The sequence below is a fragment of the Pituophis catenifer genome, unplaced genomic scaffold (assembly GCF_029215685.1).
Source record: "Pituophis catenifer annectens isolate HBS135680 unplaced genomic scaffold, rPitCat1.0.hap2 SCAF_8, whole genome shotgun sequence".
NCBI lineage: Eukaryota > Metazoa > Chordata > Lepidosauria > Squamata > Colubridae > Pituophis > Pituophis catenifer.
In genome coordinates, this window is record NW_027256888.1 from 735,632 (window position 1) to 761,358 (window position 25,727).

General features: G+C 39.3%; 1 protein-coding gene across 1 annotated transcript in view; it reads left to right on the plus strand.

The window, feature by feature from the left end:
• SLIT2 (slit guidance ligand 2) overlaps positions 1 to 25,727 on the plus strand; it is a 198,265-nt gene that overhangs the window by 117,232 nt on the left and 55,306 nt on the right. Inside the window, exons 6-14 of the mRNA XM_070948985.1 lie at positions 7,064 to 7,135; positions 12,466 to 12,537; positions 13,472 to 13,635; positions 15,057 to 15,195; positions 17,308 to 17,379; positions 17,938 to 18,009; positions 21,488 to 21,559; positions 24,217 to 24,360; positions 24,486 to 24,649. Of these exons, the coding sequence (XP_070805086.1) occupies positions 7,064 to 7,135; positions 12,466 to 12,537; positions 13,472 to 13,635; positions 15,057 to 15,195; positions 17,308 to 17,379; positions 17,938 to 18,009; positions 21,488 to 21,559; positions 24,217 to 24,360; positions 24,486 to 24,649 (971 nt within the window). The remainder of the gene's footprint in view (positions 1 to 7,063; positions 7,136 to 12,465; positions 12,538 to 13,471; positions 13,636 to 15,056; positions 15,196 to 17,307; positions 17,380 to 17,937; positions 18,010 to 21,487; positions 21,560 to 24,216; positions 24,361 to 24,485; positions 24,650 to 25,727) is intronic.

A 25,727-nucleotide genomic window follows, 5' to 3' on the forward strand; every position in this document is an offset into this window, starting at 1 on the left:
GCCGGCCACCACATTGTAAAAACAGTGGGTGGCAATTTTGCTGATTATTTTCTTCCTGAGTCTCCCTGGCTCTCAGTCCAATGGCTTTTTCCACTGGAATCCACTTCTCTCCTTCGGTTTCCATTCAGGCTAATAGAAGAGGCTGCCTTCTCCAATCTGTAAGAAACTCCTTTGCCTGTGGGGATCTGATTTCTCTCTAGGTTTTGAAAGGCTGAAATGACCGTTTTATGTGCGCAGTGCAAGAAAAGCTTAGCAGCCATTTCACTATTAGCTCTTTAAAAAAAAAAAGAAAGAAAGAAACATTTTGGTCATTCAGATGATTTAAAACAGGAGGACATTACCACAATACCTCAATTTTACAATACTCCAAAAGAGGCATCGGTTTTACGTCAGAGGAAAACAGTTTGATTCTTAAAATGAAGCTAAGCAAAAATAATTGTTTTGCTTTGTCACTTGGGATAGACCTAACTGGATTTAACTTACATATTTTCAACCGCCTTTTAACCATCTTTTGCTATTATTCCCTGGCCCTCAAGTAATGCAAAACAAAGAGGAAACATTACATTTAAATCACCATCTTATTGCTAAGAAAATGGACTGTGCCAAGTTTTATTCCAGGGCTCGATGCCAAGTGAAGAGAAAAATAACTTTTTGCAAGGAAACAGGAAGTTTGAAAGTTATTTTTCAACTTTTCCACAGTGGCATTTAGAAGGCATCGTGAAAAGAAATATTTCCCCGTTTTTTTTCCCCATAATGTACCTGAATTCTTGCCAATTTGGGGGTGGGGGGGAAATCCGCCTTTCGATTCTTTTAGGACAAGATTAGCTTGAGTGCACTCTATGCTCTTAAATCCTTTCCCTTTGTGTATAATACAGATGATTTAGGAGGAATTGTGTCAGAGCTGATTTATATATTGATAGCTCAGGATAATAAGAAACGAGCCAACATTCGGCTCACCCTTTTATAGATGGACCTGAAAGCTGCATTAGGCAAATTTGACAGCATTAAAAGATTTTATCAATTTGTCTCAGAACAATTTTTCTTTTGTGTTGTGTCAAGTGATAACATTCCATGCCATCATTCTAATTTAATGGCTTTGATAAATGGTTCCAGAGGTTAAAGAACTAGACTGATTATATTATTTTGGCCCTTTAAAATAAAAGGCCTATTAGCTTAATTGTTAAATGTCCTTAATTATTGAAAATGCCAAGCTCTTGAGAATAGGTGTGAGTGTGTAGGTCTGTGTGGTGTGCGTTTAAATGAACTGCAACACAAATATTGCACTAAAATCATTAACTGCAATGTCTGGAAAATTATATATATATATATTGGTTATATAAGTATTATGTTGCAGGAACAAAATAGGTAAAAAAACCTCGCGTAATTTAAATATAACTTCTCTTCCACAATTGGAATTGGTAAAGAGTTGCGCCAACCTGTCTCAAAAACAGGAACTGTGAAAGGGACCTTGGACTCCTCGTGGACACTCACTTCAACGTGAGCCAGCCGTGTGCAGCGGCAGCCAAAAAGGCTAATACAATCCTCGGTTGCATATTGCATCCAGTTTTGGTCACCATGTTACAAAAGAGAAGTTGAGACTTTGGGAAAAAGCGCAGAGAAGAGCAACGAAGACGATTAGGGGACTGGAGGCTAAAAGGCGAAAACATACAAAGGACGGTTGCAGGAATTGGGTTTGGCCAGTCTAGAGAAAAGAAGGATTGGGGGGACATGGTAGCAGTATTCCAGTATTTGAAGGGCTGCCACAAAGAAGAGGAAAGGGTCAACTTATTCTCCAAAGCAACAGAAGGCAGGAGAAGAAACAATGGATGGAAACTCATCAAGGAGAGAAGCAACCTGGAATTAAGGAGAAACTTCCTGACAGTGAGGGCAATCAACCAGTAGAAGGACTTGCCTTCAGAAGCTCCATCACTGGAGGTTTTTAAGAAGAGACTGGACATCCACTTGTCTGAAATGGTCTAGGGTCTCCTGCTTGAGAAGAGGGTTGAACTAGATGACCTCCAAGGTCTCTTCCAGCTCTCTATTCTGATTGATAAGATAAAAAGCTAAATTTCAGTTAGAGGTTGTAATAAATAGAAAATAAGATTGTAAGATTTTTCCCCTCCCAAGTCCATGGGACTTTTGAAATATATCCCCAGATCACCAAAGGGTCCATGAACCCCAAGTTAAGAAACCCTACTATACGGTTTACTATCAAAATTATTTCTAAGAAATAATAAAAACACAAATGAGGATTGGTTTGATTATGTCAAGTCAATATCTATCCCAAAGTTTCTCCATGAGGAGGAGCAAGGCCATCCAAAGCAGCAGAGATGCAACTGGAGAAGTTAGAACATAGAATAATAGAGCTTGAAGGGACCTCGGAGGTCTTCTAGTCCAACCTCTTGCAAAAGCAGGAGACCCTCTACCATTTCAGACAAATTGTTGTCCGTTCTCTTTTTGAAGGCCTCCAATGATGGAGCACCCACAACTTCTGAAGGCAACTTCTGTTCCATTGGTTGATTGTCCTCACTGTGAGGAAATTTCTCCTTAGTTCTAGGTTGCTTCTCTCCTTGATTGATTTCAATCTGTTTCTTCTTGTCCTGCCCTCTGGTGCTTGGAGAATAGATGGACCCCCTCTTCTTTATGGCAACCCCTCAAATACGCAGAGTTCCAATATCTCAGGGGCTGCCGCAAAGAAGAGTGGGGGGAGTCAAGCTATTCTCCAAAGCACCTGAGGGCAGGAGAAGAAGCAACGGATGGAAACTAATCAAGCAGAGAAGCAACTTAGAACTAAGGAGGAATTTCCTGACAGTGAGAACAATTAATCAGTGGAACAACTTGTCACCTGGAGTTGTCAGTGCTACGTTGCTGAAGGTTTTCTAGAAAAGACTGGACCACTAATTGTCTGGGGTAATATAAGGTCATCTGTCATGGACAGGGGGCTGGACCAGAAGACCTCTCTAAGGCATCTTATAGCCATTTGATTCTGTGAAGACTGAAAGACTGTTTTTGAAGGACCGAGTACTACCTGACTGCTTATGTTGGGGTCCAAGGCTGAGGAACTTGAAATTGCCTGCTTAAATGTAGAATTATGGACATGATAAGCCTTGTGGAATTCTTGGAATTGAATGGGCTTGTAATTCATCCCTAAGGAGCCACCAGAGGAAACATTTTGCTAAGCAAATGTTCTGAACTATGACACGGGTACTCCAACATGGTTAGAGTGACTTGCGTATTCATTAGTGTGACAAGGGCCCAGTCCTTTTCTCACTTCCTTAGTAAAAACTTTATCTTGGTGGTGTACAGTGTATAACCAAGTGTATTTGGGTTTAGAGTTAAGAACACGGCAAAATAAAGCATGCTTCTTAGTAATGTTGTAGATCCAAACTATTAGATCAGCTGCAGCGTATATTGAAGGAACCCCCCTACTTATTAATGATATAAATGCAAAATCACTCCAGCTCATGTCAAAATACACTTAGAAGTCAAGCTTTATGGACCTCAATTTTTGGCAGAGTTAGCGTTTAAATAAATATACTGTATATATTTACTTCTCACTAGTATCTAGTTTGCTAGCATGGTATAGAGAAAGAAAACCAAGTTTCGGTGTCCATGTCTTTATATTCACCTTCCTTCAAAGATAATAACAGTGTAGATCAAGATAACAAATGCACTCATATGCACAAACAAACACACACACACACATAGGTAAAGGTTCCCCTCGCACATATGTGCTAGTTGTTCCCAACTCTAGGGGGCAGTGCTCATCTCCGTTTCAAAGCCGAAGAGCCAGCGCTGTCCGAAGACGTCTCCGTGGTCATGTGGCCAGCATGACTCAACGCCAAAGGCGCACGGAACGCTGTTCCCTTCCCACCAAAGGTGGTCCCTATTTTTCTACTTGCATTTTTTAAGTGCTTTCGAACTGCTAGGTTGGCAGAAGCTGGGACAAGTCACGGGAGCTCACCCCGTTACGCGGCACTAGGGATTCAAACCACTGAACTGCCAACCTTTCCATCGACAAGCTCAGCGTCTTAGCCACTCAGCCACCGCGTCCCCATACACACACATATATAAATTTATTAATCCAAATTTTGGATGATACAAACAGTTCTTGACTTACAATAGTTTGTTTAATGACCATTCAAAGTTTCAACGGCACTGAAAAAAGTGACATGGGACTGTTTTTCACACTTATGACCATTGTAGCCTCCCATCTGGATGAATTCAGATGCTTGGCAACTGACCCCATCTCAGACACGCCAACAACAGCCAAGCCTCCTACAACTGACCCCATCCCATTGGGTTCACAACCCTGGTGATCACAGAAAAGGAAGTGCAAGACTCATTTCACAGACAAAAGCCAGGAAAAGCTCCAGGCCCAGACAAGATAACTCCTCCTTGCTTAAAAGTCTGTGCTGACCAATTGGCCCCCATCTTCACCCGTATCTTCAATAAATCGCTAGAGATGGGCTATGTTCCTTTTTGCTTCAAACGCTCTACTATCATCCCAGTGTCGAAGAAGCCCACCATCAAGGAACTGAATGACTACAGACCACTTGCTCTAACATCTGTAGCTATGAAAACCTTTGAAAGGCTAGTGTTGTCTCATTTGAAAACCATCACGGATCCGCTGTTAGACCCCCTGCAATTTGCATACCGAGCAAATAGATCAACAGATGATGCTGTTAATGTCCTACAACATCTTGAATCTCCAAAGACCTACGCAAGGGTCCTCTTTGTAGACTTTAGTTCTGCATTCAACACCCTCATTCCAGACACACTTCTAACTAAGCTAAACCAGCTACAGGTACCTGAACACACTTGTAAGTGGATCATAAGCTTCCTAATAGACAGGAAGCAGCAGGTGAAGCTAAGCAGAATCACATCAGACACCTGTACAATTAGCACAGGGCCCCCCCAAGGCTGTGTGCTCTCCCCACTTCTCTCTGTACACCAATGACTGCATCTCAAACGATCCATCTGTTAAACGACTGAAGTTTGCAGATGACACAACAGTGATCGGTCTCATTCGAGACAATGATGAATCCGCATACAGACAGGAGGTAACTGAACACACTCAAAACCGTAGAAATGGTGGTGGACTTTAGGAGAAACCCTCCCATACTTCCACCTCTCACAATACTAGACAACACAGTATCAACAGTAGAGACCTTCACATTTCTAGGTTCTACCATATCTCAAGACCTAAAATGGACACCCAACATCAAAAACATCATCAAAAAAGCACAACAAAGAATGTTCTTTCTGCGCCAACTCAGGAAGCTCAAACTGCCCAAGGAGCTGCTGATCCAGTTCTACAGAGGAATTCTTGAGTCTGTCATCTGCACCTCTATAACTGTCTGGTTTGGTTCTGCAACCCAACAAGACAGACAAGAGACTTCAGAGGATAATGAGAACTGCAGAAAAAAACAATGGCTACCAACCTGCCTTCCATTGAGGACCTGTATACTGCACGAGTCAAAAGGAGGGCTGTGAAAATATTTACAGACCCCTCGCATCCTGGACATAAACTGTTTCAACTCCTGCCCTCAAAACGACGCTATAGAGCACTGCACACCAGAACAACTAGACACAAGGACAGTTTTTTCCCAAACGCCATCACTCTGCTAAACAAATAATTCCCTCAACACTCTCAAACTATTTACTGTCTTCACTACTATTAATCTCATCGTTCCTATCAAATTCCTATTTGATTGCTTATTTGTACCCTATGACTATCTTTAAGTGTTGTACCTTATGATTCTTGACAAATGTATCTTTTCTTTTATATACACTGAGAGCATATGCACCAAAGACAAATTCCTTTTGTGTCCAATCACACTTGGCCAATAAAGAATTCTATTCTATTCTATTCTATTCTATTCTATTCTATTCTATTCTATTCTATTCTATTCTATTCTATTCTATTCTATTCTATTCTATTCTATTCTATTCTTTTCTATTCTATTCCATTCCATTCCATTCCATTCCATTCCATTCTATTCTATTCTATTCTATTCTGTTCATACTTACGACGGTTGCAGTGTGATCCCTTTTTGCGACCTTCTGACTAGCAAAGTCAATGGGGAAACCAGATTCACTTAACAACCATGTTACTAACTTAAGAACCATAATGATTCACTTAACAAATATGGCAAGGAAAGTTGTAAAATGGGACAAAATTCACTTGACCGTTGTCTCACCTTAACCTAAATGTTGGGCTCAATTGTGGTTGTGAATCAAGAACTACCTTATTTATTAGCCACTTAGAAATAATGCAGAGGTTTGTTTGTTTTGCAATATGCATCATTGTCCGTGTTTTGAATTAGAAAACGTAACAGTTTTCAAACAAAAGTTGATTATGGGGTATTTTTACCTTAATGTTTGAATTTAATAACGCCTGGCCTCCGCCCTGATCAGCTCCATAAATCCAACCTGCCTTTATCTGCATAGAGGCACGTCAAATGCCAATCGCCTTCGTGGACTGGGGTTTATTTTCACGAACTGCAACAGGCAGGGATTTTAAGACAACCGAGGCAGTCTCTGCCCCCAAGGATTTTGGAAAGAGGCTGCCTGAGCAGAGCGAAGGGTGGTTTTTCCCGCTCCTGCCAAGGATGCTGAAATTAACATGCAGCTGTGCTTCTCTGATAAATGGATTCTGTTGGGTCACCGAGGGGATGCACGACATTAAGTGATTTACAGCCCTTTACCTTAATGAAATTGTTTCAGCGAGATGACGCTGAGAGCTTTTAATGGATAGCTTTTCTTGATGTAATGAAATTGCATTCCTTTGGCATTTAATATAAGGTGCAGTTATTATTTACTGGAGCTTTCCCAGGGCTGTGGTGTTTTTGCACACAGCGTACAAAACAAAAAGGGATTTTTTTTGTGATCGCATCCAATCCAGGAGGCCGGGTGACTTTCTTGAAGCGTCCCAAGGAGTCCATCTCCATTTGTACGGCCTGCCTTTCAAGCCTCTTCTCTTAAGGAGCCCTTTTTCTTTAAGCCACCCAGTGTCTAGCTTTCCTCTGCTTCACCTGTCCCCTCCTACTCTCTTAAACAGGCAACTGGATTTCAACCAGATCAGCTGTATTGAAGATGGGGCATTCAGAGCGCTGCGGGATCTGGAAGTACTGTGAGTAGCATCCTCTCTCCTTCTCTCAAACGGGAAAGTCGGATTCTAGGAGCTGGGCTGGGTAGCTGGAGTGGCTGAGGGTCAGAAGGCTTAAGCAAAAGGATGCCCTTGTGATTCAAACAATTTGAAATGTACGGGAAGTGGGAAGGGGTTCCTTGGCTCCCAACACCATCTATGGTTAAGCAAGGCAAAGCAAACCCCTTTGAAAAGCAGATCGAAGGCTTCAATATTTCAGTTCATTTTGGTCCATGCATTCCCCATTGTTCAGATCCAACACCGTTCTGTTCTTTTTCCATATCATTGTTTTGCACTGAGCAAACATTGAATGTCCTTAAGCAGCTTCAGATCACAGCAGGATATTAGCTGGTCCCGTTACATGGGGTTTCCGACAGATGTGGTTCCCCCCCTATTAAGGATGGGTATTTATTTACTGAGTAAGATCCTTCCCCAAGCTAGTAGTTGTGGAATAGCTTAACAGAAGTCAGTAGGACTTTTTCATCAGATATTAAGCACCAAAGTATTTCTTGGAAACCCTTCCAGTATGGTAGAGTTTTCCTGCAGTGAACAAATCAATCTTTTAATCCCCCAAACTTCTTTCCAACTATTGAGGATAAATGATAGTAGCTCATTAATTTTCATCAAAGTGAAATAATTCGCATACTGTCATGAGATGTTTTTATCTCATCTTTCAGGATTACATTTTAAAGTGGACTTTTAAAAAATATTAAAAAAAATAAAATATAGAAAGCATCAGTAGTCAGATGAAGATCATGGTTGTCCCAAAAGTGCTTTTTTTTTTTTTCAAAAGGCAACTGGACTTCCTTTATTTTTCCTTGAAGACGTTTTGCTTCTCATCCAAGAACTGAAGAAGCTTCTTGGCCGAGAAGCGAAACGTCTTCAAGGAAAAACAAAGAAAATCCAGTTGTCTTTTGAAAAAAAGCACTTTTGGCTTTTTTTATGCTGAGAAGATTTGGAAAGTGTTTGAAAAGAATACAGAAAGTATGGAAAATATTGCAGCACAATTGATTGATGGATATTTTTTTTAATTGGTGAATTTGGTTTTTCCTTTTCCTCACCTCTCCTTTTTTAACTTGAACTAATAATAGTGAACAGATACAAGGGATTAGGAGGAACTGCAATTTAGGGCAAGTCTTTGGAAGAATTGAAACCGTCTTCTTTTATGGGACAAATTTGGTTCTTTCAGCTTTCATTTGGGAATACATGAAACCAAATTTCTCCAGTAATTCTTCATTTTTTCCTGTGGAAAAATTCCATAAGAATTTTCCGCCTTATTCTTCTACCTGTCTCTCAAAATCACAGCATCCTTGCATTTTTGAGGTGTGATGTTTGATTCTTATGAAAAAGGCGAAATGGAAATCATTGCTTTCTTTTTAACTTTGGGCGGGTATTTCACTTCAGGTGATATGAATTTTGCTCCATAAACTATTGGGCTAGCTAAGAGGAAAGGATTAGTTTCCCTACTCTTAGCATGGAGATTGTAGAATAGATCTCCAAAAGGACCTGTAAAACGGTTGCAATTGCTAGAGCCGTAAACGATTTGACTTCAGCAATTGTTACACACTTCACTATTTTTAAATTTTGAAAATCGGTTTTGCTGAATTCAATCATCTTTTGTTGGCTTCGTACGAGGGGTTACTTTCTCTGTTCCTTTTGGCCCGAATGCTTTGGTCCTTCAACATAACATTTAATCAAATAAAATGAAAATGATTTTATATAGCTTTACATTTCTTTTCCTCAGGGCTGTGGCCACTTTTTGAAATTGAAGTGGGACCATCAGCTCTTTAAAGCAGCCACGTCCCTCTTATAAAAGGTTTCTGAAACAGCTGATCCAAATCATTTTAAAGTATCCATTGTTCTACTTTTTGTATGAAGACTTTTTCTTTAAATATTCTGCATATTTTAAAGAGGATTTTTTAACATCCCATTTTAGACATTTCTAAATGCTGATATTAGCATATCTCATGACAGACAAATATATCTGTATTCAGGTACATGGTCTGAATTCAACCTGACCATTAGTAACCTCTTTAGAAAGGGCTGGGCATAAGCTTTGTTACGATGGGCACCTTATCTACAAGTTATAAGAAAGAGAAACCATCTTCCTGTTCCTGCCCCCTTGCATTATCTCTAAAGAAATATGTCATGTTTTTTTTTGTTTTTAACAAATCTTGAGACTTTTTTCCAGCGGTCTGCGTGTTTCACCAGCAGCTTATTATCATAATGATCATTTAACTATTTAAACTATCTCTATATGCTGGTATTTCTATAAAACATCCAGCTATGAAATCAGTGTGACCTGCTTATTAGTTTGCTTCTAACTTTTCATTCAGGTAATTCCGCCATTGCAGAAGTTTGTGATGTAAATGTTGTGATTATTATTATTTTTTGACATCCGCTCCCTCTCTGCTAACGGTCCTATAAAGATTCATCATTTAATCTGAAAGCAATTGTTTGTTTCAAAGGAGAATGTACAAAGAGTAGCCCTTAATTGAATGCTCTGTTTTTTTCAACCTTGGCTACTTTAAGATGTGCGAACTTCGACTCTTCAGTGCTGGCTGGGGAATTCTGGGAGTTGACGTCCACACATTTTAAAGCTGTCAAAGTTGAAAACCGTTGATTTAGTGACAATAGAGATTCTCGGTCATCCAGGTCATGGTTGTCCCAAAGGTGCTTTTTCTTCAAGAGGCAACTGGACTTCTTGTTTTTCATTGAAGACATTTCGCTTCTCATCCAAGAAGCTTCTTCAGGTCTTCAACTCTTCAGAACTGAAGTTCTTGGATGAGAAGCGAAACATTTTCAAAGAAAAACAAGAAAGTCCAGTTGCCTTTTGAAGAAAAAGCACCTTTGGGATTGATTTAGTGATATCATTGCTTAAGTAATTAATATTTGACTGTGAGAAGTGGGGACTTGGTCTTTGTAAAAGGTAACTCATTTGAAATAAGACTCTTCTGCCGCATCCTCAGTTGAGTGGTATTAAAAAAAACACTCAAGAAATGTTTCCAGTTATGAACACGAGTCTCATAATTTGTGACTATGTATACAAAAGTGATCTATGTGGATGATTTTAGGATGAGGAACTTGGTTGTATAAGGAAAACTGTTACAGTGGTGATTTGGTATTTACAAGCAACATGCTTCATAAGTAATTTTATAAAAAAGCCATTCTTTTAATATTTAACACAGCTTATGTATTGATAAAAAACCTCAGTGACCAGTAATTCATAATCAGAATCACTCCTTTATCCTGATATAGATGTTTAATATAATTGGATATTCTTATATCTCTTGGCTGACCTCTTTAGCATAACAGAGATCACTTTAGAATAACAGAGTTGGAAGGGACATTGGAGGTCTTCTAGTCCAATCCCATGCCCTGGCAGGTAACCTTATTCCAGACAAGTGGTTGTCCAATCTCTTCATAAAAACTTCCAGTGTTGGAGCATCCACAACTTCTGGTGGCAAGTCGTTCCACTGGTTAATTGTCCTCACTGTCAGGAAATTCCTCCTTAGTTCTAGGTTGCTTCTCTCCTTGATTAGTTTCCATCGGTTGCTTCTTGTCCTGCCCTCTGGTGCTCTGGAGAATAGCTTGACCCCCTCTTCCTTGTGGCAGCCCCTGAGACATTGGAACAATACGCTATTAAGGGTTCTTGATAAACAATATGCTATTAAGGGTTAAATGCCTTTCAAAAAATATTTCTCAATGCTTATAGCAAGCAAAGATTTAAGGCTGATTCACGTGGATCACATTGACCTGTTCCAACTGTGGCTGGATGGAGGACTTGATCCTCTGCTCACCTTTAGCATACATTGCATATATTTTCATGTTTTCTGCCTCCACATGAAAAGTTGTGCTTTCTGTCTTGCACTGCTCAAGAGAAGCTGTTTGACTTGCCTGTTGGGCTTCACATCTGCAGTAGGACTCCTCTAGGGCTGGTTGCTGCTCTTGGCAAATGTTTTTCTCCTTCAGTTGCTGAAGTGGCTGCTTCACTCAGAACAACCTTCCCCAGTTTTAATGCACAAAGTCACTGAAACCTGCTGGTTCTCTAACTGACCCAGGTATACGGGTGGCATGACTAAATCTTCCTGTTCAGACGGAGGTTTCTTGTTGTCAAAGATAGCACTATTTTCTTTGTCATGTCTATATCTCTGTCTATCTTCTATCTATCTTATCTATCTATCTTATCTATCTATCTATCTATCTATCTATCTATCTATCTATCTATCTATCTATCTTCCATCCATCATCTATCTATCTATCTATCTATCTATCTATCTATCTATCTTCCATCCATCATCTATCTATCTATCTATCTATCTATCTATCTATCTATCTATCCATCTATCTATCTCCCTCTCTCTCTCTCTCTCTATCTCTCTCTCTTTCTATCTATCTAAAAAATTTAATATTGTTTACAAAGTTAAAGCCTTGGTATCTGCACATATGTGTACATAGTAAATGGCTTTAAAATAAACAGTTTCTGTTTATTTTCCCAAGTGTGACTCCCTAATTCTCTGTCTCATCCACTATTGGAGTAAAATCACAATGGCATTGCAGCTGTAAGATCTGCTCGGCACGTAGAAGGTTTCTACTTTGAAGTCCAGCAGAAATATTTTTAATTGCTATTGTGGTTGTTACTATTGAAATACAGTACTCTGTGTTTTGCAATATTTATTCAGTTGGGTTATTTTGCAGCTTTGGTAGCATCTTTCTAAACCAAGTGTTGATAAAAATGTTGAAATTTGTTACCTTTTACTGCATGTCAAGAAAATGCTTTAGCTACCATGATGTTAGAACAATGCCTCAGCAAAGGGTTTGTGAGTACCTCAACATTGTTAAATTTTCATTCTGAATTTTGAGGGACTGCTATTTCTAATTCCAGATATTTTGTTGATTTTATTTGTTTATATTTATTTTATTTATTTATTTTATTTTATTTATCAAATTTCTATACCGCCCTACTCCCGGAGGACTCAGGGTGGTGAACAGCCAAGATAAAATACAGATAATACAAATATTAAAAGTCCATTAAAATTATTAAATATTAAATTATTAATATTAAATTAAATTTTACATTAGCAGTCTTTTGTTTGCCATGTGAAAAGGTTGAGGCACAGGGGCCTTTAAAAAAATAAAGATAGAAATAATCTGTTCATTTCTGGTTTTCAAAATTGGGGCCAGGAATTCTGCTTCTGTTCATTATTTTCTTTCTTTCTTAGTAATGGAATGCAATATTATTCATAGATATAAGAGTAACTGGAGACCTTTGTACCTAAATAAATAAATAAACACCTATTGTTGATATTTTGCAGCACTCTCAACAATAACAACATCACACGACTCTCGGTGGCAAGTTTCAACCATATGCCAAAACTCAGAACCTTGTAAGTAATTACAGTTTCCTACTAGAAAGGTGTCAAAGTCTGAGGATGCCTTTTGAGAAGTCCGTTTTCCCTTTTAGAAGCACCAGATTAAAGTTTTGGGACATTCTAAATCTGCTCCCATTGGCAGATGGGGAGGGAATTGAATTCAAGGAAAAGAAATGTATAATTTTAGGAACTCTGAAGAGAAATAGTGTTTCATTGAAGACGGGGGAAAAAATCTCACTCTTGTACGCTCAGAGGTAGCATGTTGATAACATTTAGGCCAATAGATTGTGTTTTTTTAAAAATAACCAAATATCAATAATATCAAGAAGGATAGATTGATATTTAAAGTAGTACAGATATATTTGATGCAATTAGTGGTATTTTGTGGAATTAAATAAGTCGTGTTTCATTTAATTCCACAACTCCATCTGTGACTGGCTGTCAAGTATGATAAATGAGAAATATTTGAACTTTTTTTTTTTTAAAAAAAGTAAGCCTCAGTGCTTAATTAAATCAAAATACTTTTTCCAGATTCTTCCTAATATAAAAATTATAAGGCCTCTCAACAGTGTTTTAATTGAATCTTGTCGGCATTTGCCCTCCACTCCTCAAGCTGAAACTTGCATGTGAAATACGCCTAAATATATTTGAATAAATTCTAATCCGTGTTAATTTAATGCAGTAGCAAAGTTGATGCTCCCAAAGCCTGAATTTCAATATTAGACAATATTAGCCTCTGAAATAATCAATTCCTTTTGGGCCGACAGCAGGAATGAATGGTCGCTTCCCAAATGAGGAGGGCAGGAAAGTGTCATATTTTAACCTTCAATCTGTGTCGGCATTACAGGCGTAAATAAAAGCATTCTATTGATCTCGTACTCTTTGGTTCACTTTTCCATCTTGTGCACTGACTTTTGAAATTGTGTGTGTGTGTGTGTTTTTTTTCCAGCCGCCTTCACTCCAACAACCTGCAGTGTGATTGCCACTTGGCTTGGTTATCAGACTGGCTACGTCAACGACCCCGAGTCGGCCTTTACACTCAGTGTATGTCCCCGTTACACTTACGCGGACATAACATAGCTGAGGTTCAGAAACGAGAATTCATCTGCAGCGGTAAGATCAGCCGGGTGTTTCCACCATCCCTTTAATAGATGCAAGATGAGATTGAAAAACCACATTTGCGTGCTAGTTTCACTAACAAGTAGTCCATGGAAGTCTGCTGGAAATCCACTTTTCCAGGATTCTGAGTGGCGCAATGAAGGCTACATCAGAAAGCTGACTTAGAAGATGGACTTGGAAATCTTGGTTTCATCCTCGTTTGGCTTGTAGAAATGTAATCCGCACAACTAGAAAAGTTGGAGGAGGGGGAAGGAACCAATATTCTGGCCCTTATTTACGTCTTTTGTTCCTTCATACAGTAATTCTTTCCTGCCTAATAGAAGTTATATCGGCTCCTAGGTCTACAACAACTTATGTTAGAAGAAGAAGGAGGAAAGCTAGACGCTACATATTTGATTGCCACAAACTCTAGCTTTAACAGCTCAGTGCAAGAGGTGAAATTATGGCTCTGCGGAGTTCCACATCGCCATCCAAAATTAATAACTTACTTTTGCACAAAAAATAAATAAAAAAGCCTGAATGAGAACAATAAACAGCAGGCACCTTACATATTTTACCATCTGTGGGTTTCTTGTCATGAAAGAATCATGAAATGACAAGTGATCCGTTGCTAACATTTGTCTCTTTTTCTCTGTTCATAACCTCCAGATGAGGAAGAAGGCAAGTTCATTTTTAATAACAATAATAATTAATAATAATCATATCATCATCAATTGTATCATCAGTTAATTGTCAGTCACTCTTAATACATCCCAGTTGCCCAAAGCTGATGTATAAAACTGTTAACGTGGACCGTTCTTTTTTATTCCTCCCCTAAATGTGTTTGATGGTTATGCTTGATGAGAAGCTCTGCAGATAATGTCTCAAATGCACGCAAAGGAAATATTGCAGCCTTGCTAATCTTTCCCAAACTGGATTCCTTCCAGATGTCTTGATCGACTCCCGTAATTCCCCAGACAAAGACTTGTTACAATAATGGTTGGAGTCAGTAGGGCAATAAAACATGCACTTCGAACATGGATTTATTTCCTTCTTTCTTGCCGATGGGATGCTATCATTCTGAACTCCTTTCTTTTTCGTTGTTGTTGAACTAGTCGCGCGAGAGAATGCATGGCGCATGTTGAAAAATGTTATTTGCTTTTCTACCATTCAAAATTAAAATAGAAATACCTATAAATAATATATTACTCAAGATGTTGGTACATCGTTTGAAATCTGAGTGTCCCCGACTGTGGTTTTAACTCATCTACGGTACTCGGTGGAAGTGTCTCAATGTGAGTTGTGGTGGGCATTTTATATTAAGAAGATTGGGAAGGCTTAAGAACGGTCCTTCTGGGATCTACCCGTCACTTTGTTGCACTTTTCTTGAATAGCCGTCTTGCAGCTCTAGAAGTGGCCATTTGTTGCTTTTTCAGGTCACCAGTCTTTTATGGCTCCCTCCTGTAGTGTGTTGCACTGCCCCGCTACGTGTACCTGTAGTAACAACATTGTGGATTGCCGAGGGAAAGGCCTTACTGAAATCCCCACCAATCTTCCGGAAGCCATTACAGAAATGTAAGTAACGAGGTCTTCCTCCTGTCTTTCTAACATCTGTTATCCAAGGTTCGTGTAATCATGAAGTGGACCGTAGAGAAACAGGGTAGATCTTCCTAGCAACTTAACTTTCCTGCGAATGAACCGATGTGGCTTTGATACAACTTTGTATTTGCGTCTGGGTAGTTGCGTCACTTGAATTGTTGGTATTGTTGCTTGCCAAAGCTTTCCGTCCACAAAGAGACGGAAATTCCTAAAAGGTTCCTCCCAACACAGCTTTGGGGAGGGAGGGGGCACTATTTGTCCCTGCACAAATAGACTTAAGTAGCAATTCCATACTGACATCATTGGTGAACTCCAGGAGTTCAATATATTGATCATTAGATATTGACAGCTCAGGATTTATGACTTTAACTCTTATCAATGGGATCTCCAATGAAAATAATGGCTGTTTGGTCGAACAGTTAATTCATTAATTATATCAGATGTAGAAGGGACCCAAGTGACTTTAGAATAGAAAAGCAGAGTTGGAAGGGACCTTGGAGGTCTTCTAGTCCAACCGCCTGCTTAGAGAGGAAACCCTACACCACTTCAGACAAATGGTTATTCTATCTCAAATGGTTCTCCAACTTTGACATATGACATGTTGCAGGAACAGTTGCTTATCTGTGGAGTGTAAAGGATGACTACTCTATTATTCTTGCAATTAATTCCACAGTGGGGAAAAAACACACACAGTTACTCTGTTACTTCTATCGTACAGAAAATATTAATGTTTAGAGAGGCATAATGCAGGTCACGGCTACAATCACCTCAATTTCTTTGAGTGTCAGTCCACCGTACCTCTAGAGACCCCTATTATTTTAACATAAGAGGCTTTTCAGAAATGGTGGTGGCTGCACTATTAACGGTAATAGACGGTATATCAAGAAAGAATTCCGGTATTAAACAACACCATAGTTTACAATTGCTATGCTGGTTTACAAATTATTTATTTTTGGCACTCTTCTTTCTGTCCTTAGTTAATAGCTGTTTCTGCATTGCAATGAAATAAAAGTGAAGATTAGCTTCTTCCTATAAATGTGTCCCCGCAGGCTAGATTCAGTGATAGTTTTTGTTTTTCCAAGTCTCTAGCAAGATTTTTAAGGGAACGCGGTGGCTCAGTGGCTAAGACGCTGAGCTTGTCAATTGAAAGGTCGGCAGTTCAGCGGTTCGAATCCCTAGTGCCGCGTAATGGGGTGAGCTCCCGTGACTTGTCCCAGCTTCTGCCAACCTAGCAGTTCAAAAGCATCTAAAAAATGCAAGTAGGAAAATAGGGACCACCTTAGGTGGGAAGGGAACAGCATTCCGTGAGCCTTTGGCGTTGAGTCATGCCGGCCACATGACCACAGAGACGTCTTCGGACAGCGCTGGCTCTTCGGCTTTGAAACGGAGATGAGCACCGCCCCCTAGAGTCCGGAACAACTAGCACATATGTGCGAGGGGAACCTTTACCTTTAGCAAGGTTTTTAACCTTTTGTTTTTCTATTTTCCATTAGCTTTTCCAGTACATTTTTATTAGTTCACAGTGCAGGGAAAAGTATTATTATGAAAATAGACATCATTTCTATAGCTATGGAAGAAACAGTAGAAACTGTCCAAAATTAATCCTTTTATCCGGTGTAATTTTGAATGGTCGCTAAATGGACTGTTGTATTACATATGCAGATATCCGTGCATTTTTAAATCTTTTTTTTTCTAGTTCTCATCGACTGACTATTACTGACTAATTTTACAAGGGAGGGAGAGAGCATAAATCCTATGTTGATCAAATATTGAATATATTTACCTAATATATTTCCTTGTATTGCCTTTTTACAGATGAAACATAACATATGTTTTATAGTATGCCACAAATGCAAAATAAGATTAGTACTTAATGGAGATTATCACTAATGTCTATATCAAATTGACAGAATATTTTTTCGGCATTTAAAATTAAAAACAACTCCAGCCTCTTTATTCTCATGGTGTAACTTACCCATGTTTTTATACAGTGTTCTTTCTCATAGATACAGGCGTCAGTTATAATATCTTATTTCCCTCTGATGGGTTTTAGAGCATCCAGTATTAATTTTCTTCTCTTTTTGTTAGACGACTGGAGCAAAATTCAATCAAGGTCATTCCACCTGCAGCTTTCTCACCCTATAAAAAGCTCAGACGAATGTAAGTGAGAAATACTTCGGAATTTACATAAGAAGGTTGTGATTTGTGCTAAGTACTTTCAATCTCTTTTCTTTTCTTTTCTTTTCTTTTCTTTTCTTTTCTTTTCTTTTCTTTTCTTTTCTTTTCTTTTCTTTTCTTTTCTTTTCCTACTTGCTTGCTTGCTCTCTCTCTCCCTCTCTCCCTCTCTCTCTGTCTCTCTCTCTCTTTCTCTCTCTTCCTCCATCCTTTTTGCATTAATGCCTTGCATTATTATTATGGTTAAAATATTTTTTTTCTTGACAACACAGGGCACAAAATCATATTTTTAACAGTATTAAGAAGAAAATTAGTTTCCACAGTTGGGTCTTTACAATATTGAAATAAATTGCTGTTTATCTTTTTCATTCATGGTGAATTTAATGAAGCTCCTTGACATCCAAAAGCAACGTTTCTCAATCTTGTGTGTAGTTCGACTCCCAGAATTCCCCAGCCAACAAGATCTCTTACAATGGCCAAGGTTGAGAAACGCTGTCCTAAAAGGTGGGCTTGTGTTAACTGTGATATCTTTTCTCCTTTTAGTGATCTGAGCAATAATCAAATCTCAGAGGTAGCCCCAGATGCCTTCCAGAGTCTCCGCTCCCTTAATTCCCTGTAAGTACCCCAGCCGCCCCTCATAAGGGCTACATTCAGCTGACAGAGATGCTTTTGTGGGCCCAGACATTGTGAAGGCCAGTCACTGTCATAAATGCTCCATAAGGAAACTTCTGCTGGAAACATTTGATCTATCGGTACGTGCTAACTCAACACTTCCAAAGTGGGGCATAATATTATCAAACATCACATGCCCACTGATGGGAGTAGGCAGGCACTGATTTCTCATACGTAAGCACAGTCTCAAACTTTTAGGAGGTCTGAGTTATCTCGTTGCCTTTTAGAGGGTCTTTAGAAGTCCAGTTCCCTGCTGAATACTGGATCTACTAGAAGATCTCGAGATAGATGATCTCTCTTTGGAGGTCTTCAGTGAAGAAGAAGTCTTCATTTCCTATGGAATTTTGTTCCAGTCTTTAGCAGCTTGTAGGGTTAAGAAGTTCCAGTCCTTAGTCTGAAACTCCTCCTTCAACTACGGGTTCTGGTTCTACCCTTTGGAGCCATAGAGAATTAGCAAGTTCTTCTTTTTGTATAATTTGAGGACTTCTGTCATATCTGCCCTCAGCTTCCATAGGCTAAGCATACCAAATCCTTTAACTGTTATTAAGGTTTGATTTCCTCATGTTTCACCATTGAATTCTCAATTTATTCAGCACTGTTGTTGTTGTTGTTTTTAATTATATGCTGAAAACTGGACACCGTACTCCGAATGGGTCCTGGCCATTTGGAGAGGGAAGAACAGAACAATTGCTTTGCAAGAATAGAATAGAATAAGCAGAGTTTGAAGGGACCTTGGAGGTCTTCTAGTCCAACCCCCTGCTCAGGCAGGAAACCCTATACCATGTCAGTCAAATGGTTGTCTAGTCTCTTCTTAAAAACTTGGAGAATTCACAACTTCTGGAAGCAAATTGTTCCACTGTTCCACTCCCAAGAGTTGGAATCTGTGGCTTCTTAATATACTCAAAATAGCATTTGACAGTTTTAAATCAGCTGCTTAATGAGGATATGCTACAATGCATATTTACTCAGACAACTGGTGAGAGTAGCAAATATTTAAGGAAGTATTGGACTGTCCATGCCTCTTTTTTTTTTTTTAGTTTTGAAGAATGCCCATGGAGCATGTCAGGGCTAAAGGTATTTTCATCAATGGAGGCTATAGTTCGATACTCTCATTGTCAGCATTCTGCTATTATTAATTTTATTATCATCATAATCATTGTTTAACCTGTCTTTAGACCAGTTAAGCCATTGAACTTGGGTTTCAAATGATATTACCAGATACTAATAAAACCGGAGTTTTTGGAAACATAAACTCATCTTGATTGAAGATCTTTTGTATATGAAGTTTTAACACTTGTAAATTTGTTTTTAAAAATAATCCTATCTAATGAAAATGATCCTAGTCTGAAGTGAAGACAGTTTCAAATCTGTCCCTAGGAAACTGTAAACTTAATAGGTGAGGATAGATGGACCCTTAATTTAAAGATCTGCTTCACTGTTTAATACAGCTAGTTTAAATAAGTTTAATGTAATGCAATAGTAGAATTCACCCCATCTTGGGTACATTATATATTAAAAAATGCTGCTATACTATGTAAAGATATATGGGTCCAATATTTTTTCTACAGATGTTTTAAAAATACGTGTAGTCAGTTTTGCAATCTTTGGGGTCTGCAATGTTCTTTAACATGGCAGAAGTGCTGTTTTCTTTCTTTTGTGTTACTCTTACCCTAAATGGTCTGCATTATTTTTAATGCAAATCAGCTGTTTCTACTCCTTGACATGTACATTATCCTGAAGCAGGTTTTTAAAGTGCATGTCCCCAATGTAAGTTCTTTTAAAAACTATTTGTAAGGCCATTTGCACTCAATTTTCAATAGCATATTTGTTTTCCAGACGGTAGGTATGTGTACAGACAAATCCTTAACGATTTTAGATTATGCTGGTAAATAGAGCTCTGAAGTCTGGTGGGAACAAGACTTGCAAATTCATTCCCTGTGGGTTTTCTTTCCTTTTTCTTTTTTTGATGTCTAACTATTTCTTTGGTTGTTTTCCTGAGTTAAGTAAAAATAGGCACATACTATGTCCCCACCCCCCATATTTTGAATCTCTTCGCAAGTGTACTGTAGTAGAAGAAGCCATTTATCAAACTGCATTGTACTCACCAGAGAGCTAGGAAAGGAAATAAAATTGGGCTGCTGTAGTTCAACTAGCTGCTTCCCCCAAATTTAATGTGTCTCAACTTCCATTGCAGTTACACTTCCATATGTTGTTTGCTTAAGCTCAAGTAGACCTGAAATGTTCAGGGAATTTTCAAGCTACTGAAAATTCCAGCTGTATTTCATGTCTGAAACCCAGAGAGGTTGGTTGGTCCACACAAATATTCATTCCACGACCAAATGAAACCATACAGCTGTTGGCCATTCCTTCATTCCAATCAGAATAGAGTTGGAAGGGACCTTAGAGGCCTTCAGTTCAACCCCCTGCTCAAGCCTTATCCTTTCAGACAAGTGACTGTCCAGGCTCTTCTTTAAAATTTCCAGTGATGGAGCACCTACAATTTCTGAAGGCAACTTCTGTTCCACTGGTTAATCGTACTCACTGTTAGGAAGTTTCTCCTTAATTCCAGGTTGCTTCTCTCCTTGATTAGTTTCCATCCATTGCTTCTGATGCTTTGGAAAATAAGGTGACCCCCTCTTCCTTTGTGGCAGCCCCTCAGATATTGGAAGGCTGCTATCATGTCTCCCCTAGTCCTTCTTTTCTCTAGATTGGCTGTACACAAATCCTGCAATTGTTCCAGTGTGCCAATGGTGTAATTTGCACAGAAACTCTGCAGGAAGTCAACACGCATTGTTCTCCCTGGTGTGATATGCAGTTGATGTGATGCCACCAGTCAAGTAAAAAATGTGCAGTCCTGATTTAGGTGGCTTTATTTTAGCTGGGCATTAAAGCCAGTTGGGTGACTTTGGGCCAATCACCAGGCAACCGTGATTTCTAGTCCTGCCATGAAAACCAGTTGGGTGATTTTGAGCCAGTCACTCTCTCTCTCTCAGCCCAATTCCCATCACAAGGCAATTATTGTGGAGAAAATAGGATGAGGAAGGGGTATTAGGTATGTTCGCCGCCTTGAGTTACTTATAAAAATAGGTGAGATTTAAAAAAATCTAAAAAACAAAAACAATGCAAACCAATTTTCTTCCTGTGAAGCTCTCAGAACAATTCAGTGCTAATAATGTGATTTAGATCAGAAGACATCTGTGAAAATAATTAGGATACTTTAAGAAGAACTAACCAGACCCACCCCAACTCCTTATTAAGAGACTGAGAGGGGAACATTGGCAGATAAACTCGTGTTATTCAAAAGTATTTTCATGGTCCAGCATGAGAACCTTGTTCTGGGGGAAAATGGCGGTCGGAAATTTCTAGATGCATTAATTAACCGTTTTTGTTGTTGTGGTTGTGGTTGTTGTTGTTGTTGTAGGGTTCTCTATGGAAACAAAATTACCGAACTTCCCAAGGGCCTTTTTGAAGGACTTTTCGCTCTTCAATTGCTGTGAGTATTTCTTTTATAAAACCCAGTTTTATTTGTCTTCATTGAGAAGGGAGTTTGGGGTAGAAGTGGGTTGAACCAGCCTGCTTTGAGGGGAGAAATCTCCATCTTTTGAGGTTGAAGGGGTTTTTCTAACCCTTTCAGGCTCTCATCTCCTATTCCTACCCTTCATCAAGAGAAAACCTTTTTTTCCCCCTTTCCCCTTTTGTTTTGCTTTTAAGCACTTGAACGCATGGTTTGAGAGTACCGATTTTAAGGAAACAATTTCATTTGTTTTATGCTGTTTCCTTGGAGTTATGCCTGTTAGCCTCCCTGTCTCCCTGTCTGTCTATCTATCTCTTCTTCAAGCAAGGTTATTTATTTATAATTATTATTTTTTAAAATAAGTATGAACGTTGCATTTTTCAATCATAGTTACATATGGAGGGAGACAGTGGGGAAGAGGCAATCTTGATTGGATAGATACAACTTCCATTTGCTTGAAGGATGAGTGACGGAGAATATTCCTATGCCTAGGAATGCAATTTTCCACTTTTTATACAAACCTGCAATTTTCTCCTTGCTGACTGTGTCCCCTTTTCCTGCCATTCCACATTGACATGGACATTTTCAGCCAATGCTACAGCTGATGCCATGAAGCTTCATAATTACATTGAAATTAAATGATTTAACTTGAATTTAATCAGTTTGAAGGAAGTGGGAGAAAGATGAGGGGTGTGAAACCTCATGTATAGGTGTGAGATAGGTAACATCCATATCTTTCTAGTCTAAGAACTTAAAGTAAGATGGATGGAAAATACAATTCTGATAGATTCTGTATATCTCTTTTGCTCAGCGCTAGGATCTGCTCAGCTCCCCTAAAGGGAATGCTCTCTATACAGTCACAAAATGGTCCATGTAATTCACAATAGAGAGCTTGAACCCCACAGAGAGACCAGAGGTGGGTTGCTCCCGGTTCTGTCCGGTTCTTGCGAACTGGTAGTAAAAGCGGTGGGAGGCTCCGCCCACCTGCCCAGATGTCATAATGGATGATCTGCACATGTGCAGAATCTTCTGTGCATGCATAGCAAGTGCATAGCAAGCAAGCACACTCCCATTGCGAACCGGTAGTAAAGATAAGTAGAACCCACCCCTGAGAGAGACCTGTGGTTTGCTACATTTGATTCATCCCAATACAGGGTAAAACTGGTCACATAGAGGTGAGGGCAAACAATTTGATATCCTGAGGGTGTAGCAGCAAAGTTGCTTGTGGGCAACAAACAACCTCCAATAACACTGAACAACTGATGAGTAGTATTCTCTTTAGCTGCATAAGATACACTTCAAAGGAAACAGAATTGACAAAAGTACCCAACCTTTGCATATATGATAAGGGAGGGAGGGAGGGAGGGAGGGAAGGAAGGAAGGAAGGAAGGAAGGAAGGAAGGAAGGAAGGAAGGAAGGAAGGAAGGAAGGAAGGAAGGAAGGGATAGATCCGAGAATATAAGAAAAATCTGCTGGAAAAATAACAGAAATATCTGATTTATTTTGTATTCCCATGCTTTTAAATACTAATTTGGGAACTAGCAAGGTCCCACAGAGCTGGGGGGAAAAGAAAGGTTGAATGATTGAATCATAATTATATAAATATATTAAAATTACTTGCATCAGAGAGGTTAGCTTTAAAATATATGTGATTAGGAAACAAATATTGTTTTGGTTTGTAACAACATAGGTATATGTGTGTGTAATGCATGTATCTGCATGTATGTGGTGTAGGCAAACAAGGACACACAGATAAGCATGCACACATGTACCCGGCAGAAGTAAATTTCCTTGGAGTAAACAATAACGCCGCTTTTCATCTTACGTTGTGCTAGTTTGTCTGAAGCAAATGGCAGCTCCTTGCTAAATCTGGTCCACCTGGACAGGCAAGACGGACAGGCAATATCCTAACTCAGAAGTGGGAACTGGGCCTCTTTTATGACTTGTGGACTTTAGCTGAAGCCATCTGGCTCGGGGATTCTGGGTGTTGGAGTCCATAAGTCATTAAAGGGCCTGGTGGCTCAGCAGACTAAAAGCATTGTGATTAACACCAGCTGCCTGCAATTACTGTAAATTCGAATCTCACCAGGCTCAAGGTTGACTCAGCCTTCCATCCTTTCTAAGGTAGGTAAAATGAGGACCCAGTTTGTGGGGGCAATAAGCTGACTTTGTATAAATATACAAAAGCATGAAGGCTATTGCTTAATGCATTGTAAGCCGCCCTGAGTCTCCGGAGAAGGGCGGCATATAAATCAATTTTTTTTAAAAAAGGGGGCCACAGTTCCCCACCTCTGTCCTAACAGAATATTTGTATGAAAAATCATCAAGAGAGCCTAATGTTTAGGCTAAAACTAAGAACTGGAGGGGGAAAAAATCAACTAGAACTTGCTAATGCATGCTGCTCCTTCACTACACATTGAGAAAACTCAAGTGGATTCTAAGAAAACTGCTTCCGAGGTCGGTAAAACGAGGACCCTCATGGTTGGGGGCAAGAGGCTGACTCTGTAAACCGCTTAGAGAGGGGCTGTCGAGCACTGTGAAGCGGCGTATAAGGCCAAGTGCTCCCGCTACAGCAGTGAAGCTTAAGAAAGCTTAATTAAATGCCTAATACGATTCCATTCTCTTTGGTTTTACAGATTATTAAACGCTAACAAGATCAACTGCCTGCGGGTGGATGCTTTCCAAGACTTACATAATTTGAACCTTCTCTCTTTGTATGACAACAAGCTTCAGACTATTGCCAAGGGCACTTTCTCCCCTCTACGAGCAATTCAGACGCTGTACGTATGTGCATTTCGATTTTGCTCCCCAAGTAGAGCAGGAAACTTTGGCAAAGGTGGAAAACCAACTGCAATATCTTTTCCCCCCCTTTTTTAAAGTGTTCTTTTCTTTCTATTTGTCAAAGGCATTTGGCTCAGAACCCGTTTATTTGTGACTGTCATCTGAAGTGGCTGGCAGATTATCTCCACGTAAACCCCATTGAGACCAGCGGTGCTCGCTGCACCAGCCCCCGCCGTCTGGCCAACAAAAGGATTGGGCAGATCAAAAGCAAGAAATTTCGTTGTTCAGGTAATTTCTTTTGCTCGCCAGATACTTTTTCTTCCCTTCCAAAGAAAATTCACACAGCCTCTCTAAAGAGGGGAACGAAAACTGCAGACATCCTTCACAGAAATCCTGTCTGGCTCTTAGCTGAATTATTTAGCAATCAAAGGAAGTCTGGACTGGAACTGTAACATCCATGTAGTTAGTAGCCCACATCTCAACCTTGGTTAAGCACAAATATATATTTAGAAATTGACTATATAATGCTTTTTAATTTTGTACTAAGTCAGACCATTGGGCTATATTCCTCACAGCATTTTATTTCCCCAATCTTGGAGTACTAGCAAAAACTTTTTTTAAAAAAAAAACCAGCCACAGAAAATTGAAACGTATGTCCTTCATATTACAGGGGAAAGCTTATATTCTATCATGATAAATTGTGATGTTTGTTTTTTTTCTAATCTTACTCTATTTCCTCCTTTCTTTCTTCTGAAATCTAACTTGTAGCATCTGGCATCCAGCTATTCTGCAGTTAATTCTGTTAATTTTTTTTTTATGGCAAATTCGAGAATAATGCAACTAACCTTGATGCAAATAAGTTTATATCCAGGCATACTGTGTAAAATCAATGGATGTAAATATACATTTTCCCCCTGGTAGTCACTCTAGCCTATCTGTCGTCCTTACTTAGTCTAATAAATTAATTCTTTGCTTGCTGACACTCAGGTTCCTATTTTTCTCTCTTTCTCTCTCTCTCTTTTTTTAAATGTAGCTAAAGAACAGTATTTCATTCCAGGTAGGTTTGGCTGTGCGGTGCAATTAGTTGCAGACTTGTGCTGTCACACAAAGCAATTTTATCTTAACTTCTAAGCACAGTGATGCATGCTTTCTAACACTAAAAACGCCCTTTAGAGCAAGGGTCTCCAAGCTTGGCAACTTTAAGAATTATGGACTTCAACTCCCAGAGTTCCTCAGCCAGCAAAGCAGGCAACCTGGGGAACTCTGGGAGTTGAAGTCCACAAGTCTTAAAGTTGCCAAGCTTGGAGACCCCTGCTTTAGAGTAGTGCTAGTTGCCTAGATTTGTTTCCAGAACCCATGGGCTTTG